Source organism: Trachurus japonicus, chromosome 13 (assembly GCF_045865225.1).
Source record: "Trachurus japonicus isolate A0001 chromosome 13, Traja_1.0".
Lineage (NCBI taxonomy): Eukaryota > Metazoa > Chordata > Actinopteri > Carangiformes > Carangidae > Trachurus > Trachurus japonicus.
In genome coordinates this window covers 6,355,848-6,383,189 of record NC_140919.1, presented here as the reverse complement: position 1 = coordinate 6,383,189, position 27,342 = coordinate 6,355,848, and the positions used below count along the sequence as shown (strand labels likewise).

At 41.2% G+C, this 27,342-nt stretch overlaps 1 protein-coding gene across 1 annotated transcript in view; it reads right to left on the bottom strand.

Annotated features, from left to right (window-relative positions):
* LOC146975336 (uncharacterized) overlaps positions 1–16,079 on the bottom strand; it is a 42,267-nt gene extending 26,188 nt beyond the window's left edge. Inside the window, exons 1-2 of the mRNA XM_085794747.1 lie at positions 15,940–16,079; positions 14,135–14,609 (exon numbers count right to left, since the gene is read on the bottom strand). Of these exons, the coding sequence (XP_085650873.1) occupies positions 14,135–14,609; positions 15,940–15,997 (533 nt within the window). The 5' untranslated portion in view covers positions 15,998–16,079. The remainder of the gene's footprint in view (positions 1–14,134; positions 14,610–15,939) is intronic.
* Positions 16,080–27,342: the final 11,263 nt, after the last annotated feature.

The following is a 27,342-nucleotide window of genomic DNA, read 5'->3' as shown; positions in this document are numbered from 1 at the left end:
AGTGAAAGAAAGAAAGAAAGAAAGAAAGAAAGAAAGAAAGAAAGAAAGAAAGAAAGAAAGAAAGAAATGGAGTAAAAACAAAGGAAGAGAAAAGGAATAGAAAGAAAGAAAGAAACAATCAAACAAACAAAGAAGTAAAAAGACAGAAATGGAGTGAAAGAAAGAAAGAAAGAAAGAAAGAAAGAAAGAAAGAAAGAAAGAAAGAAGAAAAAGAGAGAGGGGGATGATAGATAGAAAGAGGTAGATGGATGGATGGATGGATGGATGGATGGATGGATGGATGGATAGAGAGGGAAGGATATAAAAAGTTACGTAAAATACAAATGAAGGAGTAGAAGAAAGAAAGAAAGAAAGAAAGAAAGACAGAAAGAAAGAAAGAAAGGAGACAGAGGGGTTAAAAAATAGGGAGATAGATAGATAGATAGATAGATAGATAGATAGATAGATAGATAGATAGATAGATAGATAGATAGATAGATAGATAGATAGATAGATAGATAGATAGATAGATAGATAGATAGATAGATAGGACACATGTTAAAAGCTGCATCCTATGTCCCAGGCTCCACCTGTAATTGTACTACTATTAATAGAGTTGGAAAGACTAAACGTCTGAACTTAAATTCATGAGAAAAATATAAATTGTTGGAGATGTTTACATCAAAAGTATAAAATAATTGAGAGCCTGATGAATTTGAGCTGAAAACCTGTGTGTGTGTGTGTGTGTGTGTGAGTCTGACGGTCTCTCTGTCTGCGTGTACATGTGCAGAAAGTAAAACTGTTAAAGGGATAGTTCACCCTAGAATGATATTTCGCTCATTATCTACTCACCCTCATGTTGACTAAGGGCTGGAAGAATTCTCAGAGTCCACCGTCCCTTCTCTGAGTTACAGGGGGTCTTGGCGTAGCAGTGCATGTCCATATAACGGTTGCAAAGGGACACCAGAGCTCTTCGTAAAAAAAACACACACAAAAAAACATCCAAATACCTCCATGATGCTCGTATGTAATGTCCGTCTTGTGCTCGAAGCTCCTCTTCCTGGTCCGTCCAAATCTCGCGTGATTTGCGCCGGCGTCAGTGCGGTTACTGCGAATCACGCGAGATTTGGACGGACCAGGATGTTTTTTTGTGTGTGTTTTTTTACGAAGAGCTCTGGTGTCCCTTTGCAACCGTTATATGGACATGCACTGCTACGCCAAGACCCCCTGTAACTCAGAGAAGGGACGGTGGACTCTGAGAATTCTTCCAGCCCTTAGTCAACATGAGGGTGAGTAGATAATGAGCGAAATATCATTCTAGGGTGAACTATCCCTTTAAGCGCCACAAAACTCCTCTCTCCCTAATGATCTGATTGATTACACCTGTGTGGCAGCCTGCCCTCAGAAGTTACCATGGCGACTACCATGCTTACATTTTACTGTGTGGAACAGTGTTGTGTTTGTGTGTTTATCTGTTTGTGTATGCGTGCATGTGTGACTGTGTGTGAGTGTCTGTGTGTGTCTGTCTGTGTGAGTGTGATGCCTGTGTTTGTGCGTGGACATTCTCTGTCAGTCTGGTTTATCATGTGTGTGTGTGGGGCTGTGTTTAAAAACATCTTAACGAGCGGCCAGGCTGCAGCTGCACTGTTCTATTTATAGACTTTGATAACGAGCTGGCCCCTACAGCTGGACCAACTGCACACAGAGCAGAGCAGAGCAGAGAGATTTGAGCTCTGAGCAGCTTCCCAAAACAGCCCAGAAAAAGAGAACCGTAACTCTAATCAGAATGTGGCCATCTGACCATCTGGGCAAGCAGACCTTCCTGAGCGAGGCAATGTGCATTAAATGTTTGTAGGGCAAAAACTTTTCTCAGGGTCGCAAGGTAGAAAAGGGGGGCATTTCTGCTTTTCTAAAAAAATCAGCTCCTACTTTTCTATTGAAGTGGATGAGCCACTGGAGCGGGTCTAGCTGGACAATTAGGCTCACTGAGACAATTCTGTAAGTCTGTCTGCTGTTTTGAACACATTAAATGAGACACAACAAGTGTGGCTACAAACTGGTGAGGAAATCATGTGTCTAGAGTTTAATTTGTGGCCGTGCTGGCAATTTATCCAGAAAAAATCCTGAATGTTTTTTCGATCCCTCTCACTCTAACGATGATGTCACTCACTCTGACCCAACCCCATACACACTCATTGAAAAGTGTGAAATTTGTCAGAAATCCTCATGTGCTTTTAAAGGATCTATCTCAAAAACGGTACAAGCTATGAAAAAGTTGTACATACAGGATGAATACATTAGAAGTTTGTCTACAGCTCAGAATTTGAATGAAGTCTCTAGCTGAAAGTATGTGGACGCTTTAAAGGCTGAAAGAAGTAAGAAGATTTGAAGAGTTTCAAGACTGTTCCAATGCATTCTCTATGGGGAAAAAAAAATCAGAAATAGTTGAATATTGCAAAAAGTATGAATAGTTGAAAAGAGAAAAGACATAGCACACCTGTCCCGAAAAGGCTGAACAATTTGATATTTGAATTGTTGAAATAGCACAAAGTATGAAGGACTAGTTACATGACGAAGAAAGGCAGAAAATGGCCGAACCGAATAACAATAGTGTGAATGCTTCCAGCATTCACACTAACTAGGAAAAAATCCACACAATAACAGTAGTGCCCGGGCTTCGCCTGGGCACTGGTCCCTGCAGCTATTTCATAGCTGTTGGGACCAGTGCCCGGGGCGATTGCCCGTGGCCCTAATAAAAATAAAAATAAAGAAAATGGCCGAACAGAATAACAATACTACACTACACTATTGAAGAAAAAATCCACACAATAACAACAGCTATTTCATAGCTGTTGGGACCAGTGCCCGGTGCAATTGCCCGTGGGCCTAATTAAATGATTATGTGGTGGAAAATTGCTATGATGGGTATTCTCTTTGTAATAAGTGGTAACATGGTCTTTGAAGTAGTTGTAGTAAGACCATGTAGCAATCCTGTTCACTCCATTAGTGGAGACATTTGTGTATTGACCATAATAAACCTGGGGGCAGAGGAAGGACACTACCCAGATAGCAAAGAATCATTGAAACAGTGTTGAATCAACATTATTTTGTCAACGTTAAGTCATTGAAATTGAATTGAATCAACGTTGGACTGGAACGTTGATTTTAGATCAGTTTGCACCCTTTTTTAATATTGAAACAATGTTGATTTTCTAACTAAAGATCAATGGAATTTCAATGGTATTTCTACTAAAAAGATATTGAAACAATGTTGAAATTTCAACCATTGAACAATGTTGATTTTCTAACTAAAGATCAATGGAATTTCAATTATATTTCTACTAAAAAGATATTGAAACAATGTTGAAATTTCAACCATTGAACAATATTGATTTTCTAACTAAAGCGCAACTGAATTTCAATGATATTTCTACTAAAAAGATATTGAAACAATGTTGAAATTTCAACCATTGAACAATGTTGATTTTCTAACTAAAGCTCAACTGAATTTCAATGATATTTCTATTAACACTAATATTGAAACAATGTTGAAATTTCAACCTAACTAAAGATCAACCCACTTTCAATGATATTTCAAATGATATTAAACCACAAAAAATACTAAATATGCCTAAGAAAAATAGGATGATAATAATACAAATAACTGTTTTATCTACAGTAAGGATGTTAGGAGTACACTGTAACAAATTTAGGCTATATTTCTGTGAATATCAGTTACATTCTGATAAGGGTCACTTTAAATGTTCACCGTTCAGTGTTAACAGGCATACGTGACTCAGTTTAGCAGTTTAGAATATATACAATCTCAATTTTCAATGCAGTTAAAGAGTGACTGTATTGTTCTGACAGGTACTTAACAATCAATAAACAACCTACAAAGGATGTACATCACACAAATGTTTATTTAGACAGGCAGTGTCAACATAAATACTGTTAGACGTCCCAGATTAACAAGCTAAAAAATATTATAAGTAACAGTAAAAAACAGCCAAACTGTCTGCGGGAAACAATGTCATTTAACTAAAATTGCCCCTTAGCGAATATTAAAACACAGCTTGTGTTTCCTCTCATAAGATCTCTGTGCAGTAGGCATGTGCTTTACCTCAGAATTGTCCATTGAGGGTTGTGTTTTACCTCTTACAGAGTTCTGTGAGGTGTAGATGCATGTTTATCTTTGTCTGGTTATGTGTGGACAGTCCTGATTTAAAGAGGAATCTTCTTGGTCAGGGAGAGATGATCGTCACCTTGCTGGTCGTTGTTCCTCGCCCTGGCTTTATTCCAGTGTTGCTTCTCTAAAACAACGACAGAGAGAAAAATCGAAATAACTCAGGGATGTACAATAACATTACATGCTTATAGTCTCCACTGGTTTAATGGGGCAATGTCAGTCTGTCGAAACAACATCTGGAGTTAAGAACAAGATATAAGATTGAGCTCACTGACCTACATGATGAAATTCCATGAGGTTCATACATCTTCTGGACCATCATAGGTGTCTTCTTGATGACACTTTCCCTGGATAGCCTCTGTTCCCCTCTCTGGGCAGATACCCATGAAGTGCCTGAAGTCAGAGTAGTCTATGATCAGAGACTGAATGAAAAACTATAACATTTTGGAGTTTAGTTTAGACTTTTGTTTCTAAAAAGTCTATAAACAATGATCTGATATATGAAACAATAAAAATGAGATGCTTACCAGGCAGTATCAGGCAAGGGCTTGCACAAGGAATGAGGGTTGACTCAATATCAGCTGTGGAGGCACACACAAGGTGAAAAAAAAACAAACAAGAATCAATAATCAGAAACACTGAGTGAGAATAACCTAGAGGTAAAATGAAGTATCCTCAGTTAATCTGCTCTGAATAAACAGCTATGGCATTCACTATTTAAAACACATGGGAAGGCCATCTCTGTATCTCCACTAGTAGAGAGGACATCCTGAGCATCGTACTGTGTTATGGCTCTCCCACACTCCTCCATCCTGAGTTCCAAGATACAAAGCACATTTATGTCAGTAACTCAAAATGAACATAGATGCATACTCAGTGCAACAACCTATGACTGAATGAAGATTATCCATTTCATTCAGACTCAACAGAAAAGTAAAATAAAACTCCCCACAACCATCTCAGAAACTCTATAAATGCAGGCTAAATATCTTCTGGCTCAACAACATGCTCTACGTTGCTGGTCTCGTCTAGTTGTGCTAATGTCATTAAAATACAATTTTGCTAAAGTTATAAAGTTATTTAAACAGCTTTATCAGCCTAACTGATCAGTAGCTTTGAAAATCACACACTCTCTAGCTGCACAACTTGCAGAGCAACAGTTGGATTTCACACACCTCATATCACTCTCACCACTGTCTCCTAGCAACAGCCACTGCTGTCACATCGCTAGCATAAAATGCTAATATTGGAAAAAATGTTAAGACTCTGTAATTAATAAAAATAGCTGTAAATTGATCCTATTGTTTTGATCGGGACTACTGTGCATCCTTGATCTGACATTGTCCTCTTATCTACAGTTAAAAGCTATCTCGGAGCGATAATGCTAACGCTAATGCTAACGCTAAAGTTGGTATCGATCATCTTTTCACATCCTATTTGTGACAAAAGTAGTGGTGTTAGGTAGAGCTAACATTCCCACGAAATAAACTGGTAAAAGCCTGTTTAATAACCTCGGAATGAACATCAATTGGGTACAAAGATTAGATAAATGCTTACCTGATATTAAGAAATGAAGTGCCAGGTGCAGGTGCAGAGGTCCAACTGCCACTGTGGTCTCCGGAGAACAATGACTCGATGACATTTCAGTCATATTTCCCGGTCAGCTACAATTCAATGATTTTTCAATCATCTTTCCCGGTCAATTATAAATCAATGCTTTTTCAACAACATGTAGTTTCCCGGTCAACTGTAGATCAATGACTTTTCAACATGCAGTATCATCACCCGGTCAACCATGAATCGATGCTCAATCAATCATAAGCAGATTGATAAACAGAACTATAAATCAATGTTGTTTCAATGTAACTGTTATCAACATTATCTTTTGTCGGTTTTCATCGCTATTGTAATGTTGATTCAACATTGATTTTGCATTGATATTTCAATTTCAGTATCATCACCCGGTCAACTATGAATCGATGCTCAATCAATCATAGCAGAACTATAAATCAATGTTGTTTCAATGTAACTGTTATCAACATTAACTTTTGTCGGTTTTCATCGCTATTGTAATGTTGATTCAACATTGATTTTGCATTGATATTTCAATTTCAACCATTCTGATGATTTAGATGGAAAATCAACATTGTTTCAGGATGACCCATGTACAACCTTGTTTACTAACTGATCTAGGTTGTAAATTCTTATAGGGAAACCAACAACTGGGGTAGCCATTTGTTGAGTAACACATCTGTTGATTGTTTTATTGTCTGAGAAAGCTAGAAGTGCTTGTAGTAATGAAGTAACCAGAGTCATAAAGTGGGGTATAAGAAGGGACTGCAATCTCTGTTCTTGGGGCACTACTCTGAACTGCTACCTGCCATGTAGTTCTGTGTTCTGTTCCCTTCTCCCCTTCTCTGTGGAGAATGGAGAATAAACTTGGGTGCATGCTACCTCTCCTGTCTTGTTCTTTGACTCGCCACCGGCAGGACCAATATTTCCACGACAAGATGGTGGCAGTGGTGGGATCTCGTGAGTGATTCGTCCATCTGCTGAGGGCAGACAGAGGCTGATCACCCCGAACAGGAAAAGAGTTCGGTCTCAAACCTCGACTCGTTCAGAGAGAGAGAGAGCTGACTGACTCAAGGCAGAGGGACCATCACCGACGAGACAAAAAGAGCAAAAGGGCGAGTCAAAGAACAACACTTGTTACGGTAACGGGGTTTAAAAAGAAAAAAAAAAGAAGGCTGTGTTTATCTTTCCTGTGCTGTTCACCTGGAGAAGAGAGGATCTCAAAAGGGCACAGCCATATTCCGCCTGCAGAACTGCTGAGGGTATTCGGTAAAGTACCCATTGGGGGGTCTGGGACCTCTAGTGCTTCTAAGGCGAGACGCCGTACTAGTAAAGATCCAACTACGGGGTCGGGGTATTCTGGGAATACTGCCTAAAAGTTGTCTCTGGGAGGCACGTGTAAATAGCCGGGGTTTACACCTAATAGACGCGTAGAGGCCGTGAGGACGCTCATTGAGCATGGGATCTAACAGCAGTCAGGAATGTGAGCCTGTGTCGCCAAACGAGCAATGCATGAAAGATAAACATGGTGATGAAACAATTAAGTTTATGCAGCTGTGGTGTAGCAAAATGGGTTCCCCTAAGGGCGTTCTTTTAGTTTGCAACACTTGGCGTTGTTAGAAGGAAAACTAAGTAAAGAAGAAAAAGAAATAAGAAAGGGTAAGAAGGTAGTAATGATGGATTTGAGGAAGTGGAATAGCAAAGAGCGGCATTTAATGTGTGGGTAAAGGAAGCGAAGCGTAGGGATAGAAAGCAAACTTGTAAGTTGATGCCGAAGGTGCGTATAGCGCAGTCAGACATGACAAGAACAGACAATTCTTCTCAGTGCTCTTCTCTGTATGCTTCTCTTTCACAGTTGGTAAAGGTTGACCTGGAACTCGACTCCTGTACCACTCCTCCCCCACCACAACAACAGCAGCAGCCGCAGATGCAGCGGATGTCGGATGTGCAGCAGCAGCAGCAACAGCCGCAGCCAGCACACCAGCCACAAGCAGATGCGGGCACAATCAGCAGCAGTACAGCCACCTCAGGCAAGCACAGAGACTGGTCCTGAAGCAGGAGCAACAGTATGGAGAGTGGGGAGCTGTACATCAGTCCGCTGATGTGATGTCACCTGATGTGAAGCCAAAGACACTGACTTCTTTGACATCTCCACACACAAGGACATGTGTGTAACATGGAAAAGAAGAGACACAACAAGAGTAAAAAGACAGCAGATCTTCACAATGCCACCCTCACTGTGCTGAAAACAGTTCACAGCAATTCTCAGAGAGACAGAGAGTTCAACACCCGAGGAAGATGCCGTGAAGGAGGACAAGTGGGCAGAAGATTTTGAGGGCCAAGCAGGGCCTACATTGAAGACGATGTGTGTTTCACAAGCGGGCAAAAAGGACACTGGGCGCGAGATTGCCCAAAGAACAAATCAGACTGATGGGGAGAGCGGACGGAGGAGAGGAAAAGGTCTCAGCCGAATGCCACTGTGTCAGAAGATAGAGGTACTGCACACACTCACAATACACACAAAACACAAACACATGAGAGTGCTACTGGGAAAACTAACGTAAACAGAGGCACATATGTACAAATGCAGACTGAGGCCTATCAGCAATTGCCAGCATACGCTAACTGTAGGTCAAAACAAACTCAAATTTCTTGTGGATTCAGGAGCAACAAACTCTGTAATCAGAGCATGTGATCTCTCTCCCTCTCCAAAGATGAGGGGTAGATATGTGTATTCCATGGAAGCATCAGACACAGCAGTCTGATCACTGTCCTATTAATCTCTTGGGAAGAGATGTAACGATAACTTTGGGGATATCTATTTTGTCAACTATAGAGGGACTGAAAGTCATAAAAGCAAATGCCTTGGTTAACCAAATGGTGAATATTAACACTCCACTGTGGTACACGTATCAATGGCAGTTGGCCGACACAGGAAAAAAAAGCAGAACATTAATTGAAGAGGCAGAGACAATCATGACCACTCCTGACATTACATTCATGCAAGTTTTACTGTGTATTGACATATGAGACTAACTGGTACCAGGACAGACGACTTGGACATACTGACTATTGGTGACGTTTACAGGGACACAGACAAAAGTGCAGAAGCCATAAACCTGCCTAACGACCCGTGACAACTGTTTGAAGTTCCCAATGCAGTCCCACATGTAGCCTTGGCTAATACAAACAACTGTGAGTGGGAAGACATAGGGTCATTTGTTAAGGACTGCACACAAGCGACTGACTGGATAGACACTTCCACTGAAGGTGTCCGATACTGTGCGAGACTGAGCTCATGTAAATAAGCATTTTTCTGCTGATGTACACAGCATGCGCAGCGTAACACTAATGTCTGAGAATATGAATGATCTAACCTGTATGTTTCCATGTATGTCTGTAGAAAAAAAAAAAAAAAAAGCGCATGTTCATCCCTTGTTAAGTCAAGTCCCTGTCGAATTGTGGGCTAAAGGGAAATATGATGTGGGTTTAGTAAGAACGATAGAACCTAAAGCTGATTATCAACCATGTCAGAAACAATACCCACTGAGGCAAGAGTACGTCCTTTAAGGGGAAAACGTGGACGTTTACACACATGAGTCAAGGTGACTGTGAATCACCTACTATTTACAACAGTGCCTTAGCAGTGTCACTGTCATCTCTGCAACTCACACCAGGATCAGCCTTGTTGCAATACTTTGGTGATCATCTCCTTTGTGCCTCAAGAAGCCTGTCTACCTAAAGCGTGGTTTCTGCATTTCGCCAAATAGACACATGGGTTAGGCCGCGTGTCGAAAGGGGGGATGTATGCCGCATTGGCAAAATATTGGTTTATTGCTTGTTTTTTCCTTGTTAGTGGACTTTCATTCACAGGTGAAAGCAGCACTGCTGGATCCAGCCAGCAGTACACTCCACCCATTCCAGCGAGGACATTGGGTGATAGTAGAGGACCTGAGGGTTGAGAGGTGGAACCAAAAGAAGTGGCTAGGACCATTCCAAGTGCTCCTGATATACAGCAGTGACAACGTCTGAGAGAGCAACGTGGATACACGCCAGTCACTGCAGGGAGGTACCAGAGCCAGAGGACAACCCCACACAAGTTTAACCAAAAGGAGGGAAAACACTCACTTGCTCACACACACACTTACAGTGAGGCAGCGATGACCAGCACAGCTGAAAGGTGTAAGCCAAGCGCTGCCACAGCTGCAACAATGAAGTTCACATGTTGCATACGCATGATTCCAGGGTAACTGCAACACAAAAGACACTGTGTAGTGTCCAAAGAGGGACAACGATGGAACGCAGAGCTTCGTGACAAGTGTTTAACAACCTATTAAGATACTGTAGTGCTAACAATGATGTCTATGATGTGTAAAGGTTGAAAAAAGTGTATTCAATGATGTGTTGGATTGAAGCTTATGCATTTTCTACACTGATGTCTGATTAGTTTATCATAAATGATAAAAAGGGGGGAGTTGTGGTGGAAAATTGCTATGATGGGTATTCTCTTTGTAATAAGTGGTAACATAGTCTTTGAAGTAGTTGTAGTAAGACCATGTAGCAATCCTGTTCACTCCATTAGTGGAGACATTTGTGTATTGACCATAATAAACCTGGGGGCAGAGGAAGGACACGAGGATGACCCATGTACAACCTTGTTTACTAACTGATCTAGGTTGTAAATTCTTATAGGGAAACCAACAACTGGGGTAGCCATTTGTTGAGTAACACATCTGTTGATTGTTTTATTGTCTGAGAAAGCTAGAAGTGCTTGTAGTAATGAAGTAACCAGAGTCATAAAGTGGGGTATAAGAAGGGACTGCAATCTCTGTTCTTGGGGCACTACTCTGAACTGCTACCTGCCATGTAGTTCTGTGTTCTGTTCCCTTCTCCCCTTCTCTGTGGAGAATGGAGAATAAACTTAGGTGCATGCTACCTCTCCTGTCTTGTTCTTTGACTCGCCACCGGCAGGACCAATATATTCCCACGACAATTAAATATAGGTTTTTGCTTATATTGTAGCCTACAGAAGGATAGGAGTGAAAAGGAGTAATGATGTCACATTTTTACATTTTTAAAGGGATATTTTAACATTTTGGCAAATTGGCCCATTGCCATAGCCCCTATAGTTTTAGCAGTAGGTTCATAACCTTTAACCTGTTCACGCAGGCCCCCTAGTGGTTGGGATGCCGGCGTCCCAAATTAATAACACATGAAGGGCGTCCTTAATACAAACGAAAGTAGGCCTGGTGTAATTAAAACTCCACCACAGACCTTTTAAGGACACTTTCGGCAACATGTAGAAAAAAAAAGAAGTTTCTAGGTGCTACGGTTTTTTCACAGTCACTGAAAATGTCTCAAACAATATCAGACTACGGCAGCCCACAAGCGATGTCACGTCAACAACAAAGGTGATTTAAACATATATGGACCATCTGTACACCTCTTCTTTCACCACCAAAAAATCGTATACTGTCATATAAACAAAAGCAAAGAACAAAAATGCAGTTTTTACCCCATCAAAGTTTTAAACAAGCCTGCTCACTGAACACAAACAAACCCGGAAGTCATTTTCGAGTGCCGAAAAATACGGACAATCATCAATAATAGACCCACTAAAACACTGAATAAAATTACAAGCTTACCCTCTTGTTAAAGCTGAAGATGTGCTCGACAAAACGGGCATGTTCGATTTTATCCATCGTGACCAGATAATCCATCATAGGTTACGTTTACCCGCAGTGCTAATGCTAATGAGTCATTCTCCGTCAGACTGCGCACCCGCTTTGCGCATCTCTCGTGCCCTGTCAATCATAGTCACGGGGGTGAAAACTTTTTCGTCCAATAGCAGAGACCCTAAGGTGTGACCTGATATATAATGATCCCTGATTGGGCAAAGCTTAAGCCTGCACCCAGCTGGTTCCTGTGGTTCCCTCTCCCCCTAGTGTCAACAAGTAAGCAATACAAGTCTCCACAAAAAGTTTGTTTTTACTGCCCCAGTTTTAATGTAATAATGTTTTATTCTATTTCTATTCTATTTCAAATGTCCTTGTTAATTTAAGCCATCACTGGTGGTTGTGGGATGTTTACTTCTGGAGTTATAAAGGAAAATAACAATATAATACAGGCGAAAATAGGTAAATTCCTGTTTGGATGGGTTTTGGACACTTACGCAATATTACCCTCGAGGGTGTGCTTAAACGTAATTTGAGCACTTCGGTGATGCTTGCAGGGTAATATTGCGATTATACAACAATTACCAACAAAATAAAGCGTATAATTAAATAAATATTCATGTTGATGGACGTTTTGCTCTCAAAATTTAAAGTTTTTTGCGAGTGTGCTTCCCGTTTCCATGGAAATAAATGGGGTCTGACTAATAACAATCAGTCACGTCAGTAGACTCCTATGTGTAATGGAACCTAGTTCACCTCAACAGCAAATAGTCCGAACCTTAGTAACGACCTAGCAACAGAAATGATTTTCTAGTCCCAGATGAGTGAACTCTGAGCTGACGTTCATGTTTTAACGCGGTCTCGGACTTTCCCGAACTAAATCAACACTGCACAAACTCGCCCAAGTTATAACAAAGACGCCGTTTTTTTCCTTTCACAGATGTAGCTTCTACAACCGCAAACTCTGCATGTAAATTAAGTTATAGCGCCGTGTCGCCGACACAGCTGATATAGAAAGCCAAACGATTACTCCAGATTATTTAAAAGCCCAAAAGGCGCAAGCGAGAGAGAGGGAGGGAGAGAAACATACAGGTAATCACCTCCGTTTTAGCCAATGAAATATTCAGCTCCAGGCCATATTTTAAAAAAACATATTCACCGCGATCACAACTCGTGTCTCTCCGACTTTGTAACGTTACACACATGGGAGGGAGACAATCCTCTCGGCTGTAACGGGGAAGTTTACAATATATTAACAAAAAATAAAATAACATAATTGTTCTATAAATGTGACTTTGGCAGCTGTCAGGAACAACCTACAAGAGGTCAATGTAGTTTGTGATTTATTTTCACGAGTAATAAATGACGTTTTTTAAAATAAAAGGGGGGAAAATCCATGTTGCCATGGAGATGTGTAAACAACATGACATGGCGAAGTAATATTTTCAGTGATGAGTCAGCCGTGCTGTAGGCTAATGCTGATTTGAGCACGTTCTAAATGTCTTATTGACCAATCAGATTGCTTGGTCGGAACTACTTGTTGTATAATAAATATTAATCCCCCTAAATTAAATTTTCAAATGGCATTTTACTTATGTAACTAATGTTCCTAAAAGCCATCAAGTTTGTGATTGGCCCCAATAGGTTATCTGTTGGAAAAAAAAAATCTCACTAAAATCTTGCAGTGTGCATTTTAGCCAAATTGGACAATTTTGGACAGGTTTTGCACACTGGACATCGCCAAGGGACACTCTTGGGAAAAACTCTATAGTGCCTCAGTAGTTTTACATATCAACCTAAAATTTGGTACATATGTGGACAGGGAGTGTGTGAACCATATATGTAAAATTCAACCTGTTTTATAATTAGGATTTTGAAATATCACCTTTTCACCAAAAATTTCAAACTCGTTTTTTTTGTTGTTTTGTTGTCAGCGAATTAGTTTTTCATCAAGCAGTCTCTGTATTTCCCTCTCAAACAACTCTGTGTGGTGACGTTCTGTTATTATCTCATAGTGTGGTGAATGTGCAGGTCACAACTTGTCCACCAGAGCGTTGTGGAGTTGTTGGATTGTGTATTTGATGAGTTTGATGAGGGAAACCAAGAAACCCCATGAGCCTCCATAGCGTAGCTCTGAGCAGCTCACGGCTCTTGCACCGACAATTAAAGGTAGCGAACCTACTGCTATGACTATAGGGATTATGGCAATGGGCTAATTTGCCAAAATGTTGAAATATCCCTTTAAATACACAGTCACAGTCAAATTGTTATCTTTAAGAAAAACCAACAAACATTTAACTTTAGTTAGAATAGAATAGAATAGAATAGAATAGAATAGAACAGGAAGTCTTTTGCTGTTACTGTATTCCAAAAAATTCCATTCCATTTGGTTTATCGTCTCTCCTGGAAGAAGCTGCCATATCAAAAGGTTTGAATAAGTTAGGTAGATTTTGTAATAGTGAAGGTAATTTTTGATTGTGTCAAAAATTGATTTCTGTTACAAATTCAAAGTCTAGTTCGAAGTCTTTATTGACACTGTACATAATGAAACTGGATTTGCCACTACTGACACAGTTACTGTTCTGAGACACAGTGATGTCACAATATAGTGAAGTAACGAACCAAAGTGAAGCAAATTAATTGTTTGTATCATTCTATATCATTCCCTTCATTCCATTTACTTTAAACCTGACACAGTGAGAGAAGACTGAGCACTGACCTGGAGTCTGTGGGCAGCGTAGAGCCATCCTGGTTGACCCAGCTGAGGCTGAACGTGCTGGAGTAGGACTTGCAGTTGCCGGCATCATAGTAGGTGAAGAGGATGCAGCTGAGGGCCAGGCTCCCTCCGAGTCGCAGCTGGCTGACTCCAGAACGGACGGTGATGGTGAGGAGAGAGAGGTAAACGTCTGTCACCACCACGCCGCCGTGCAGGCAGACGTAGGAGCCGGCGTCGTCCGCCTGGAGCTCCCGGAGCTGCAGAGAGCAGTTGGCTGTGACCGACATGCGGCCCAGTTTGTCTGAGCCCACGTCCACCTGCCCCCCGGTGACCTCGTGGGTGAAGCGCACCTGCCCCCCCTTGTAGAAGGTCCAGCTGGTGAGGGAGCAGTCTGAGGACAGCAGGTTGGTGCAGGGCAGCAGGGCACTGTCCCCAAGTCTCCTGTACACAAACACTGCTGCTTTCTCACACCACACACCTGGAAGGGCCAAAGTCAGTCACAGTCCAGGCAAAATAGCGTTTTCCCACAGACTAATTGTAATAGATTTTTTTTCACCATACATCATTTCTATGAGGTGTCCAGAACAACATAGTAAAAGTCCTAAGAAATCCTAGTTGGAGAAATATGTTTAATTCTCATCAATCCAAGACTAATTTACTGTATAAAGTCTATGGTGCCAATAAGGCCAGACAACAATACACCCCAATGGGGATATTTTTTCCTTTACTGCTATCACAATGAAACTTTACACAATGAAAGTGTACATGAAAAGTAAATTTTTTTGTATTACAAGTTTCTTTGAAAATGGATATGAATATGCAAATGAGCAATACACTAATGGGATAGGCTCATTTGCATATTCAAATTCATTTTAAGAGAAACTCGTAATACAAAAAATTTTACTTTTCATGTATCCTTTCATTGTGTAAAGTTTCATTGTGATAGGAGTAAAGGAAAAAAAAAACCTATTGGGATGTATTGTTTTCTGGCCTTATTGGCACCATAGACTTTATACAGTAAATTAGTCTTGGATTGATGAGAATTAAACATATTTCTCCCAATAGGATTTCTTAGGACTTTTAGTATGTTGTTCTGGACACCTCATAGAAATTATGTATGGTGGAAAAAAATCTATTACAATTAGTTGTATTTTTGGGTCCAAAATGAGCTAGATTGCCTGGACTAGCCTACATTACAAAACAAACACACTCTAACCTCTACTGGTTTAACAAGGTGTTACTTCCTCTCTGTCCGTCTGTCTGTTGCTTTCTTTGTTTGCAGGTTACACAAAAAGAACTGAAAGCAAACTCAGTCTATAGGGATGAGTGCTAAGTGGGGATCCCACTCCATGTTAGTGCTGGGTAAAGGGGCAGATACAGCATTTATACTTTGTGAGCATGTGAAATATAACAGCAGCAGACAAAAATCTAATCAAATCTGATAAAAGTAGGTTAAATATAGACATATAAATCACCTAAAGCAGCTGCACATTTTAAAGATACAGATGGCTTGATGTATAAAATCAAAACCCACCCAGAACCAAAGACCAGGGACACACTCAGGAACCAAACCAGATCTAGTGGTGGAATTTAAGTAGTAATGTGAATGTAATGTACAACTTGAATAAAGGTCAAATTAATCATTAAACTGTTGCATGTCTCAAAGGATAATAATCCAAAAAACTCAGATTAATGGGCTTCTCAGGTTGACAGGGTCACCCTGGACCTTTGGAGGCCACCTGACCCTAACCCTGGAAACCACTGGACAACATGACTGCAGGTGTAAAGCAGAAAAGACAAGTCCAAACCTGCCAGCAGCAGACTGGTGAGCAGGAGAGATCCCATCAGACTCTCTGTGACCGTCATGTTGGGGCTTCAGCTCGACAGCTCCTCTGTTCGTCTCTGCTGGTCTCTGTCTCTTTGCTGTGTCTCCTTGTAGACGGCTCACTTCCTGTCTTAGCAGCAGCACACGCACTTCAGCCTGCATGAAGACATCACTGTCCCTCAGTGGATGTGAGGGTCTGAGGACAGAGGATGTTGTTATGATGCCGTGTAAAGCCCTTTGAGACAAACTGTTTGTAAAAATGGCCTATACCAGTGGTTCTCAACCTTTTGTACATCAAAGACCCCTAAATTGACACAAATTAGACCACGGACCCTCATTGGACCAAATTTAGAAGTAAACGCCATAAATACACAAATATTTGTTCTGAGACTGAAGAACATTATTTTATTATACTTTTAAATTAGGGCCAAAAGTGTGAATTTTTGGAAATATTATAGAGAAATCTCTGGAAAAAAGTGGTCCAATTTCTCCAAAAACATTTAAACATTTCTAGGAAGAAGTGGTAAAAATTCTCAAAAAAAAAGTAAAAAATAAAAAAAAGGAAAAATGTTCTCAAAAAAAGTGGTAAAATTTCTCGTAAAAAATGTTCAAACTAAAAATAAAAAAGTAAAAATTGGTAACATTTCTAAAACAAAAATGTTTTTTTTTTAAATCTAGAAAAAGTGGTAAAAAAAAAAAAAACTGTGGTCAAATTTCTCGTAAAAAATGTTCAAAATAAAAAAGTAAAAATTTTCTAGTAAAAAGGGGTAAAATTTCTAAAACAAAAAAGTAAAAAAAAAAAAATCTAGAAAAAGTGGTAAAATTACAAAAAAAACAACAACAAACAAACTTCTAGAAAACAGTGGTAAAATTTCAAGAAATAAATTGGGGACCCCCTTCAGATCTCTCAAGGACCCCTGGGGGTCCCCGGACCCCACGTTGAGAACCACTAGCCTATACTAATGAAATCTCCTTGCCTTGCCTTTTCTGTGTTCTGTTTTTGGAAGCTGCAGACAACTTACCACCCACATCCAATCACGTCGGATGAAGATCATTGGATTTTTGGCCCACAGCTGCTCGAATCTTTAATATTTTCCTGCTACCTACTTTAAAAAGAGTCCTATGCATGTTCAGTAATTTCACACAATAAACAATAGTGTTATTAATTTTCAAAATGACTTTGTATGTTTTGCACAATTATGCTATTGGCATATTTCATTTAATACAGTGCAATGTGAATGTTGGCCCTTCACTAGGAAGATTTTGGGGATCCCTGCCCTACAGAATGTCATCATCATCATGCGCACTGTGTCTCTTCTGTTTAGTTTGGTTTATCTAGTTTATTAAGGGACAGTGTGTGCAATGACATTACATCATTTGCAGGAAATGAGGAGAAGGTTGCACCAGATTTAGCTCACAGCTAATTTCCATCCGCAGTCCCAACATGTAATACACAGAAGACACAGACCACAAACTAAAATACAGAGGAAAACCTCTGAAAAGTAGACAATAGACAGCACAGAGACAATACAGAAAGACAGCTTCCACATTTAAAAAGTGTCAACTTGACACTTTACTTGGCAAACACAGCAGGTTTAGTAAGTGTCATACCAAACCTGCTGATGCATGAACACAATTTGCTCATGTATTGTTCTTTTCCTTGGCTTTCAACCCAGCATGAGACTCTGCTCTTGTTTTAGTGTTTTAAAATTGTTATTGTATTATGTTTTATTCTTATTTATGTACAGCACCTTGTTTCAGCTGTGCTCTACGAATAAAGTTGAGTTGAGTTCTTACACATGTTTTTGTCAGTGGGAACATCCTGTCAGTCAAGAAGCAAGAAGCAGGTTGAAAACGTACAACATGCACATATTCATCTCAGATCAGTTGTGTTATGATTGGATGTTATTACATGGTTGACCGCTAGGCGGCAGTACTGGTTTGTAGTCAGCTTACCGTACCATATAACAGAGTAGAGCAAGACTGCATGAAGCCACATGTATGTTGTTGAGAACGTGAGACATTAAACTAAGTTACTTGCTATCAACACGGCCTCATCCTTGGAACACGAACATGACATGGTACCAGGAGTAAACTCGAATGAACGACATGGATTTAAAACCACCGGAAAGTTTGAAACTAACGGGGAATGTCGACGAGAACTGGCGCACCTTCAAACAGCAGTTTCACCTGTATGTTGCGGCTATGGGACTTGAGGCAAAGCCGGAAGCAAGAAAGGTAGCGCTGATGCTAACGATAGCAGGGCCACAGGCCATATAAGTATTTAACACGTTCGTGTTTGACAGTCCTGAAGATAATGAAAAGTTGGATGTAGTGCTTAGCAAGTTTGATACTCACTGTTCTCCGAAGAAGAACGAGACGTACGAGAGGTACGTGTTTCGGTCTCGTACACAGCGGCAGCATGAGCCTTTTGATAGCTTCCTGACGGACTTGCGGCTAAAGGCGCAGTCCTGCAACTTCGCGACGCTGAAGGACTCCATGATCCGGGACCAGATCGTCTTTGGCGTGGAGGATAAAAAGGTCAGAGAAGCTACTACGGGAGATGGAGCTGACGCTGGCAGGAGCCATTAAGATCTGCCAGGCGAGTGAGCTGTCCCAAAGGCACGTGAGGACGTTCAGCGAGATGTCTGCAGTCGCCTCGGCGCAGAGCGACAGCGGTTGGAGCAGTGTCGTATCAGCGGAGACGGCGCACACAGACCCGGCCTGCACAGCAGGAGGACGTGATGATAAACTGCAAGCCCTGCGGCTCACAGCACAAGCCTAGACAGTGTCCAGCGTTTGGTAAGCAATGCTCCAGTTGCCAAGGCAAGAATCATTTTGCTAAACAATGCTTCTCCAAACGCAAAGAGGGGAAGAATGAAAAAACTGTAAACTTAATAGACGAGCCTGATCTAAGTGACACGTTCTTTGTTGGAATGGTGAATTGTGAAAGTGAACAAATAAATAAACCAGACAATGTAAATGATGTCACTAGAGAAGATAAGTGGATAGCTCCTCTAATGATAAATGGGACTGTAGTCACCATGAGATTGGACACTGGTGCGAAAGCAAATCTCATAAGCATGTGTGATGTGAAGGCAATGAAAAATAAGCCACAAATAAAAAGAAAAGAATCTGGACTGAAAGACTACAATGGGCGGCCAATCAAATGTTTGGGCACATGCAGGTTGAATGTCACAGTTAAAGGAAAAGTGCACCACCTATTCTTCTTTGTTGTGAATGAGGGACGTGAATCACTTCTTGGTGACAGAGCCTGTGAAGAACTGGGGCTTGTGAAAAGAGTGTATGTCCTTGCTGATGCCCTATCCAGAGCAACTACAAGCGACAGTGTGAGTGCGACAGACGAGGACATACAGTGTCACGTGAACATGGTGTCGGCTACACTGCCTGTGTCTGACACAAAGTCAAGACAAATAGCGGAGGCTACAGCAAAGGATGCTGAGCTACAGCATGTCATGAAGAACATGGATGAGGGATGGCCAGCTGGTTCATGTCCACAATTTTACCATGTCAGAGGTGAGCTTAGTACTGTGGATGGTCTGCTGTTGAAAAAGGGCAGGATTGTTATTCCACGGGCTTTGAGAATGGACATGTTGCACAGGATACATGAAGGCCATCTCGGCATCGAAAAGTGCAAAAGGAGGGCGAGAGACACGGTTTTCTGGCCCGGACTGAACAAAGACATTGAAACACTTATAAGTAAATGTGAAACATGCCAGAAACACAGGAACAAGCAGAGCAAAGAGCCTATGGTGGTAGCTGAGGTGCCAACAGCACCATGGCACAAAGTAGGAATGGACTTGTTTCATCTCAGAGGTAAAGACTATTTAGTGGTAATGGATTATTACTCAAACTTCCCTGAGATGGCGCTACTAGCAAGCTCAACGTCAACTTGTGTCATAACACATGCTAAATCTATCTTCGCCAGGCATGGCATCCCACACACCGTGGTGAGCGACAATGGCCCCTGCTCAAGGGGGCAGTTGTCGGTCTGAGAAGTGAAGCTCACTTCCGCGTTCAAAAAACTGCAATCCCCTCGGATTCCTCTGGGGGCTGGTGTCAGAAGGGAGCATTCCCCATAGACCCCCATGTTAAAATCGCCGACTTTACATCCTCAGTAAACATGTTAAAAGCCTGGTGTCAGAACGTTTTTTCGTCTCAATCGATAGTTTCTACCCACTCTGAGGGGGGTGAATTTTTTTTTAACTCTGCCGTTTTACTGTTATAAGGTTAAAACTCTGACCATTTAGGGCGCGGAAACGTTGAGTGACAGGTCTGAGCAGCTCCGTGGACAGCTGCTTCGAGGCCAGTGGGCGGGAACTCGGCCGGCCAATCCAACATGGCGCTGTTCAGGCCGCCATATTTGAGTCACAAAAACGACTCCCCAAAACCAATGGGTGACGTCACGGACACTACGTCCATTCTTTTTACAGTCTATGCCCCTGCTTCAGCAGCAAAGAATGGCAGAAGTTTGCAGTGCAATATGATTTCAAGCATGTGACGTCAAGCCCACACTATGCACAATCAAACGGGCAAGCTGAAAAAGGAGTTCACATTCTCAAGCAACTCCTAAAGAAAGCTGCTGACAGTGACTCGGATCCGTATTTGGCTTTATTGAGCTACAGAGCATCACCTCTTCAGTGCGGCCTATCACCAGCTGAACTGCTGATGAAGAGGAAGCTCTGAACAACATTGCTGAGCCATCACAACGACAAATTAAAGCAAAAGAATCACTCAAAGATTGAACATGAGCTACGACAACAGAAAATGATGCAAAAGTCATTCTATGACAGAACAACCAAGCATCTCCCTCCACTGACTACCAACAACACAGTCAGGATTGAGGATGCTGATGGATGGAGTACAAAAGCAACTGTCCACGATCGTACACGGTGAAAACTGATGATGGACAAATCCTCAGACGCAATCGTCGCAGTCTATTAAAGACTCCTAAAGGGACTGTTGGTGAGCTCAGTGTAACCTGTGGTGAAACTCAGGTAATTCCCACACCTGTTATGGACTGTAACACTGACTCTCGCACACCTACTCCAAGCGAACCTGAGTTAAGAAGGTCCACAAGAGAAATCAGAAAGCCTGATAGACTGAACTTATAAACAAAGAAAATTCAATATGCATGTTAAAGATGTTGAACAAAATGTATATTGATTGATGTTGTGAATGTGTTCTAAATGGTCTAGTGTTGGCTTAGATATGAGTTATGCAATCTGATATAAACTGTTTATACTGCTTATGTGTTGCAGAGTAATGCTGAATGTGAAATGGTTAAAATAACTGACACAGCTAATGTGATGATTCATGTTAATGCATTTTTACCTTAGAAAAAGGGGGATGTTATGATTGGATGTTATTACATGGTTGACCGCTAGGCGGCAGTACTGGTTTGTAGTCAGCTTACCGTACCATATAACAGAGTAGAGCAAGACTGCATGAAGCCACATGTATGTTGTTGAGAACGTGAGACATTAAACTAAGTTACTTGCTATCAACACGGCCTCATCCTTGGAACACGAACATGACAAGTTGGACTTTTCTTTTCATGTGAAATGAAGAGTGTGCAGTGTGTGTGTTCAGGGGTTTCTCAGAGGAAGTCTCATTGCGTCCAACTGAGGTGAGAATACCGTCCACTATACTGCCACAAACACCACCAGCCCTGATTTTAAAATATTTCTCAACAAGAGTAAAAAGGAAAGTCTGCTATTAATTATAATTATTAGGCTACTATTATCATTAAAGACCTTAATGTGTTAATTTCATTCATGAGTGATTAGTTACAAGGACAGTTGCTGGAAATGAACATTGTTTAAAGGGATAGTAGCATTTTTTTTTAAAGTGGGGTTGTATGATCTACAAATAGCCCCTAAGTACTTTAATTGCAGTAGAAGACTCTCTGCACTCCTCCCGTTAGCAACGCCAGCCCATCACACTGTATGTTGTAAATCTCTGGGCAGGGCTATGGGCTGGCGCAGAGAGTCTTCTACTGCAATTAAAGTACTTAGGGGCTATTTGTAGATCATACAACCCCACTTTTAAAAAAAATGCTACTATCCCTTTAAAGGTTCTAATGTCATAACATCTAAAGAGTCACAACTGTGCAGAGTTGGAAGCCAGTCTGGTTTTCAGTGAATGGTTTCTCTGTTCCGTTAAAACAAGGGGTGAAGGTGTGAAGAGGATGGATGCTCGCTGCCAGCAACAACCACGCTTTGTCTAATCATAGGCCTCAGAAGAGCATATATGTGCATGTTGTTTAACCACGGTTGAGTGTTGTTGTTCTTCACACCCTGATGACACAGGAAGTGGCCAGACAGTAAGGTACAGCTGTCAGATACCTTCCACTGCTGTGTGGTTACCCTGGCCTGCTTTCTGCTGACACACCATGCTTGGGTTCTGAGGCTGTTTCTCGTTAATCGGGTCATGGATAGCCCAATGTCTATGATGCAATAGTTTCCTCAGTGGCTGAATTCCCCTGTTTACAGTGGTGTTGTCAAATTTTTTGTAGTGGGTATACTGCTTTTTAGGTGGGTAAACTGGTGGTTCTCAAACTTTTTTTATATCTAGGACCCCAAAATTGACACAAATTAGACCACGGACCCCCATTGGACAAAATTTCGAAGCAAACACCAGAAATACACAAACAATCAATGTATGTTTAAATGAGGCGTACATCTTTGAAAGATTATAGAGAAATTTCTGGAAAAAAAGTGGTATAATTTCTCCCAAAAAGTTGAAACATTTCTAGAAAAAAGTGGTAAGATTTCAAAAAAACTAACAAAAATAACAAAAAGTGGTAAAAAATAAATAAATAAAATAGTAAAAAGTTTGTTTTTTTTTAATTGAGAAAAAATAGTAAAATTTCTCAAAAGAATTCTAGAAAAAGTGGTAAGATTTTGCAAAAAAAAAAAAAGAAAAAATGTGGTAAAATTTCTCCAAAGAAGTGGTAGCCTAAAATTTCTCAAAAAATATAGAAAAATGTGGCAAAATTTCTCTCTCTCAAAAAAGGGGCAAATACAAAAAGGGGTAAAATTTCTTGAAAAAAAAGTAAAAAGAAAAATTGAGAAGAAACTGGTAAAAAATTTCTCAAAACAAATCTAGGAAAAGCGGTAAAATTTCTAAAAAAAAAAAAAAGTCAAACAATAATAGAAAAAGTGATAACATTTCTGAAAAAAAAAAGTAAAACAATTCTAAGAAAAAGAGGTAAAATTTCAAGAAAAAGTTGGGGACCCTCTTGAACCCTGTCAACCCCTCCCACTTTGAGAACCATCATTTACTTTAGTTAGATAGTTTTGTTGTACTGGGTATACTGAAATATTTATGCATTTCCAGTGGGTATACTGAGTACACCACTGCCTGTTTATCAACTTGATGGTACACCTTTAAAATAAGACTAGCCTACTCTTATAAAGAGCTGCATATAGTTCCCTCTCCCATGTTTCTCTTAAATACAGTGGCTAGCCATTCAATTTTTCACCATTTGTCATGTTGCAGCTTTATGTTAAAATCAATTCCATTATTTTTTTCCCTCATCAATCTACACTCAGCACCCCATCATGAATCATTCAAAAAGAAAAACTGAAACGTCACCTGAACATAAGTTTTCAGAGCCTTTGCTGTCAGACTCATGTTACTGTAGGTCATCCATTTCTTTTGTTCATCTTTGAGATGGTCCTACACCTTCACTGGGGTCCAGTTGTGTTGTTGAATTAAACAGTTTGGACATGATTTGGAAAGGTACACACAGTCTGTCTAAATAGACCTTAGCTCATTTGCATATCTGAGCAAAATGAGATGTGTGGAGATGGCAGGAAGTTCCAGAAGGTCAACCATCACTACCGCAATCTGATTGGCCACCCTGTGTGCCCCCCAATGTTCATTGACTTGTTGCAATGTCAATCACTGTGTAAAGCTCTTAAAGGACAATTCCAGGCAAATTCAACTCGGGGGTGTATTTTCATATCATTTTAGGTCTAAAAGAATGAATCTGAAGATTTTCAGTTTAATTGCTCCTGTTTTGCGGTAGTTGCGTCTGTCCCCGCATCGCCACGGCAGCAATGAATGGGAGTGGATGTAAGTTCTGCTGTTTAGGCTGTTTATCTCCCTCAAAGCCGCATTTTCTTTCCACAGACAGCGTCAGATGGCTACTCAAACATGCACCGAGAAGTTTATTTACTTCAAGCAAGCCGACATGTTTGTAAAACTAGATCTAATTCAAAGTCTCCTGGAGTCTCGCGCGAGACCCAGTTGCCGTGCTCGGTGTGTTCACATGCAGTGGGAAAAGCTACCGTTTGTGTCATAAACACAGGAATATCAACTCTTGCTTCAAGTAAAAAAAACTTCTCGGCGCATGTTTGAGTAGCCACCTGACGCTGTCTGTGGAAAAAAATGTACACTTCAAGCAAGTAAAGAGTTGATATTCCTGTGTTTATGACACAAACGGTAGCTCCCACTGCGCCTGAACACACCAGCACTGCAACTTCGGGCTCGCGCGAGACTCCGGGAGACTTTGAATTAGATCTAGTTTTACAAACATGTCGGCTTGCTTGAAGTAAATAAACTTATCGGTGCATGTTTGAGTAGCCATCTGACGCTGTCTGTGGAAAAAAATTGCGGCTTTGAGGGCTGTAAACAGCCTAAACAGCGGAACTTACATCCACTCCCATTCATTGCTGCCATGGCGATGCGGGGACAGACGCAACTACCGCAAAACAGGAGCGATTAAACAGAAAATCTTCAGATTCATTCTTTTAGACCGAAAATGATATGAAAATACACCCCTGAGTTGAATTCGCCTGGAATTGTCCTTTAACCACTTCTGTGTTCACTGTACAGAGCTACAAACTAACGTCTGACTAAGGCTCTTCATCAACTCTGTCTAGTAAATAAAGACAAGTTGAGCTCTCTAACTACTGACTAAGAGTACAAGATATTTCTGTTCACTGTGAGAATTTGTTGTGTTCTGCTAAGACTTCCTATTTGCAAGATAGAGTTGATTATTGATTGACTATAATTTTTATATTGACAAGTGGAAAATGAAAATGTCATAGGCATCTTCCTTACAATGAGAAAGATTCAATGTGGCCAATAAAAGCAAAATGAAGACATAGACAAGACAAGACTGTAAACAGTGTGTAACCCCCCCCCCCCCCCCGAAATTCATTCTTGTGGCCCCCCACCAGAAAATACTCTGGATCCGCCCCTGATCACTACAGCTAACTGGGCTGCATAGAGTTACTCATTGCCCTAAGTTGGTTGTTTTTTTTTTTTTTTAAAGTATATTTTTCGGGTTTTTGCCTTTATTTGATAGTGATGACAGTAGAGATAGACAGGAAATGGGGAGGCAGAGAGAGGGGGAATGACACGCAGGAAAGGTCTGACCGACGCGGGATTCGAACCGGGGACGCCTGCGGCAAGGACTGTAGCCTCTACATGGGGCGGCCGCTCTACCCACTGCGCCACGCACCGCCCCAAGTTGGTTGTTTTGTTAAATTCTGCTTTTGTGCTGTCATTATGGGGTGCTGAGTGTAGATTGATGAGGATTGATGATGTGTGTGTGTATGTTTATCACATATACATAAGGATGGCATCTTTCTATATATGTCTTATCTTATTTATAGTAAATATAGGAAGGAACTAAGTGAGTAGAAAGAAGAATGTTGTAACTATGAAGCTTATTATTTATTTGAGTTAAACAAGAACAAAATGATTGTACAGAAACACTTCTGTAAGCACCTAAAACTATTCATTAGATACACACTTTGTTACTCTAGCATTGAGAATCTGTGTCTCTATGAATACACAGTGGTAGCGTTGGCGTTGAGGATCTACAGATGCTGTATACTGACCCCTTGTGTCTAAATAAGGCCCCACTCCCCTCTCCTCTTCACATGGGTACATGAGCAGCTGAAACAGTGGCAACCTGACATTGTAAAGGGATAGTAGCATTTTTTAAAAGTGGGGTTGTATGATCTACAAATAGCCCCTAAGTACTTTAATTGCAGTATAGTGTTGGGCGATTTTGACATTCTCAGATCGTCCCAATCGCCCTCCCTGGAGATCGCCGATAGACCTATCTATCGCCGGGGTCCGGGGGGGGGGGGGGTGTTGGCGGCGGCCGTTCCATGTGTTTGTTCGACCGGGGGGGGCGGACGGCGGCGGCGTATGAGTATCGCTTTTACCGTGCCCTGCTGTCATGCTGTCATGCGTGCGCGCTTCTCTCTCTCTCTCTGTGTGTGTGTGAGGGCTAATAACGGAGAAAGAGCACTATGATCAATGAACGGTACGCTATTGCGTTGCCGAAAGCCAAAAAATCTATTCATGGCGGACGTAATTTATTTGTGGCATTAGTGAACACCTCGTCGGGCTGTGACATACAGTTATAGGGCTGGCGTCGGCAGCCTAGTCACAGCCACAACACCAGCTAAACGTGTTTCCTCAAATTTGAGGCGGAGTGGCCACCCTGTTTACCACAGAGATTTTGTGTGCGGTCATATGACTACCTGGCTCCGTCTGATTGGACGTCGCCAGTGGCTGCATTTGATTGGTGAAACACTGTCATTTGACAGAGTATCTGTTGGAAGCAGCAAGCCAAGCGGCTTCATTAAAACAAAACAAACAGATTGCGCATTAGATCAATAAAAAAGTAGCGAGTATGTGTGTGTGTAAAATCGGCAAGAAAACAAAACATCGCCGATCGTCCTTCCAATCGCCGATAGATGATTGGATCGCCAATCGGAGAGAAGACTCTCTGCACTCCTCCCGTTAGCAATGCCAGCCCATAGCCCTGCCCAGAGATTTACAACATACAGTGTTGTGAACAGACCCAAAGAAGCGGCCTATTTTTTTTTTTTTTTTTTTTTAAAGTATATTTTTTGGCTTTTCATGCCTTTATTCGATAGGACAGTTGAGAGTGTGACAGGAAATGGGAGGCAGAGATGGGGGGAATGACATGCAGGATAGGGCCGTCCGACGCGGGACTCGAACCGGGGCCGCCTGCAGCGAGGACTATAGCCTCAACACATGGGGCGGGTGCTCTACCAACTGAGCTAAACTCCGCCCCCGAAGCGGCCTATTTTTGCGGCCTAAAAGAGGTTTTACCTGAAAAAAAAAAAATACACAGTTCCATTGTTCGCTATAATATATATATATATTAAAAAAAATTATATTATAGCGAACAATGAAACTGTGGTTTTTTTTTCACGTAAAACCTCTTTTAGGCCGCGAAAATAGGCCGTTTCTTTGGGACCATTCACAACAATGTATGTTGTAAATCTCTGGCCAGGGCTATGGGCTGGCGTTGCTAACGGGAGGAGTGCAGAGAGTCTTCTACTGCAATTAAAGTACTGAGGGGCTA